Source organism: Phoenix dactylifera, unplaced genomic scaffold (genome assembly GCF_009389715.1).
Source record: "Phoenix dactylifera cultivar Barhee BC4 unplaced genomic scaffold, palm_55x_up_171113_PBpolish2nd_filt_p 000519F, whole genome shotgun sequence".
NCBI classification, from domain to species: domain Eukaryota; kingdom Viridiplantae; phylum Streptophyta; class Magnoliopsida; order Arecales; family Arecaceae; genus Phoenix; species Phoenix dactylifera.
In genome coordinates, this window is record NW_024067931.1 from 325,283 (window position 1) to 328,224 (window position 2,942).

Consider the following 2,942-nt stretch of genomic DNA (forward strand, 5'->3'; position numbering starts at 1 on the left):
CACAGCCTTGAATAAATATGAGAATGCACAGAATAATCACCATGATATCCTTTTACAATGGAAGATAACCTATAATCAACAAATGACAGGTTACATTAACAGATCAAAGACATGGATGATACCTCTACACATTGCTTCACGGCCAAACAAAAAAGAAACCAAATCTTTCTTGCTAAAATATCACGAATAGAACTGTCGAGTTTCTTGGTAAAACAACGGAAGGAAGGGAAAATTAATTAGATAGAAGAGTGATGAAGCAAACCCTAGGTTTCAAGAGAGCGACAATAACAAGATGAAACGGACGTGGAGTGGAACCGAGGGGAATTGGGGCTCGAATCGGTTACAAATGAGTCCAAATAAAGGAGATATAGCAACCCTTCAAAAAGGATACGGATTTGGGGGGGAGCGGCCATGGCCGCCATTGCCAAGGAGCGTTTAATTACTTGGATTTCTAATCTACCATATGGAGTGCAAAAGTTTGCACTCTCTGTGCGGAAGGGGGTCGAGTTATTATTTGTGGCTCCCTATTAAACGAACCTTTATTAGTTATCTTTATAAGTTTTTTAATTTTTATGCTACCCGTCCGATATAAAATTGCATTTGCAGTTGAAACATAGGATTTGTGAAGGCAAAAGTTATTCATGAGTTCTATTGGCATATTAACCGCTACATAGAAAGATAACTGATGAAACCAAAACCATTCTTATTAATTTCCAAGCCCACAATTTAACATCTCAAACCAGTGACATTACAATCAAACAAGCCATGACCCCTCGCACGCTCGGTTAAATTAGCAAACACCTAGGAGAACAACCCCCATGGCAAGCCCCATGGTTGCACCCACGACTACTCGGCCTGCCGAAGAAGGGGATGTTGGCGCTTTCCCAGCTTCCTTAGGTGGGGCAGCTGGCGCTTCGGGCACGTTCCCGGTCGATGGTGATGATGCACTCGCTTTTGGAGCATTTGCAGGACCGGTGGCTGCCTTTGGAGCATTTGCAGGGCCGGTGGCTGCCTTTGGAGCATTTGCAGGGCCGGTGGCTGCCTTCTTCTCCATAGGAGCCGGTGCAGGTTTCACCTGCTTTGCCGGAGAGGAAGCAGGCGTCACCTGCTTTGCCGGAGACGAAGCAGATGGCGGTGTGGTGACAGGTGCAGTTGTTTTTCTCGCACCATCAATACCAGATGGGATGATGGGATCGGAGATATGGAGGACTGATACTTTGTCGGAGTCTGTTCCAACCACGTTGATCAAGTAGGACTCGAGGGGAGACCCCGGGGTAGCTGAACCAAAGATAATTTCCCTTATAGGCCTCACCGTGACCTTCACGTACCCATTTTGGTTGGCTGCGAGGCCGGTGGTTTGGAAAAGGGTGGGGACAAGGGAAGTCTTATCAGGAAGGTGGCTGATACTATAAGGGTCATAATAGCCGAGGACGACATGGACGAACATGACATTCTTACGAACGTCGGCCGGTAGGGAGGAAATGGGGGTTATTTCTGAGTTCTTAACAGCAAGAACGGTGACGTTGTCACGGCGGTTGATCTCATCAACAAGGTTAGCTTCTATGAGGTATTTGGTAAATGTAGAATAATCACTAAGTGGATTAAGGATCTCAAGAATATCAGTGGCTGTGACAGGAGAGAGGAGGAGGAGGGGTAGGAGGAGGAGGAGTGCTTGGGGCTTGGGGGCCATCTTCCAATGGCCTTGGCTTGAGATGCTAATGCTGCGAGGTTGAGATGGGTCTTGGTGGGGAGGGGAAGGAGCTAAGGGGGATATATAGAGGGAGATCAGTTTTTTAGGGTTGCTATTTTTGGACAGGTGTCCCACTAAATTTAGCGGTGTGATGGGTTGCAAAAGAATTTATGACCGTAAGGGGATCTAGTGTTCAAGTTGGGAAGGTCAGGAGACTATTTTGGATGATTGAGAAGCAGTTCTAATTTTGGGAGGGATGTAAATATAGAAGTAAGTTAAGGAGTACGACCTCTTCTTCGTCACAGATCAAAGAATCTATTGAACGATGTGGAGAGGGTTCCTCTGAGGCACGGCTATCAAGTTTGACTTTCTCTTTGCCTGGCTCGAAAGTCAACGGGGCATAGCATATCATAATTCAAACATGGCAGCAAAGTTTGGACCAATTAATTGCATGGATATCACATTTCCCCAAGGCTGCATTCAAAGTAGATTTCCATCATTTAGCAAATTCAATGTCTTATCTAAGTTTGGCAAGTACCTAATTATCATCACATGTGCATGTTGTTCTTTTTTGCTGTAGTCGATCCAAGCTCCAGTTCTTTTGGGAGCTACCTTTCGTGTCTATATATGGTTTAAAAATCTGAGTTTTATTTTAGCAATCCGAGTACTTTTGATATCGATATATTTTTAGGTAAGAGTTATAAGGCACAATATTACCTACAGTCTTCCATATTTGTGTATTAAATCCCCAAATCTTTATATGTCCTCATCAATCTCTACGATCTACTTCATTGTGCATGTTAGTTCTTTCATTATGTTCTTTAACCAAACCACGGTTAAAGATTACTACAGTCGGAAGAGGGCAAAGAAAAACTTGAAGTGAGTTCGAGTGGAGAGAAATTTAGGAGTTGGATTTTTTTTCCCCCTCTCAGCCTACTCACTTTTCTCACCCTAGCTCCCCACCCACCTTATATCTTTCTGCTTTCCTCTCTCTAAGATAGCAGCCGGGCGAATTTCTTCAGGCATCCAACCCATACTAAATCTTAATAGGATCCATCTAGCAAAACCTTATAGGATTTGAAATGGATTTGAGATTTAAAATTAGAATCCGTTAGGGTTTGGGACGGGTTGGGGATTTTTGCTCCTTAGGTACCCGCAACCCGAATTCAATTATTTATAATATATTTTATTAAATTTTATAAAAATATATTTATTTTGAGGGGACTTGATCCCAAGCCTCAAGGATATCTAA

The 2,942-nt window shown here is 43.4% G+C and overlaps 1 protein-coding gene across 1 annotated transcript; it reads right to left on the bottom strand.

The window, feature by feature from the left end:
* Positions 1–679: 679 nt before the first annotated feature.
* On the bottom strand, positions 680–1,744 carry LOC103717109 (fasciclin-like arabinogalactan protein 14). Its single transcript, XM_008805370.3, has one exon. It carries the CDS (start codon positions 1,688–1,690, stop codon positions 791–793), a length of 900 nt encoding a protein of 299 aa, XP_008803592.1. The 5' UTR covers positions 1,691–1,744; the 3' UTR covers positions 680–790.
* Between the last annotated feature and the right edge of the window lie 1,198 nt (positions 1,745–2,942).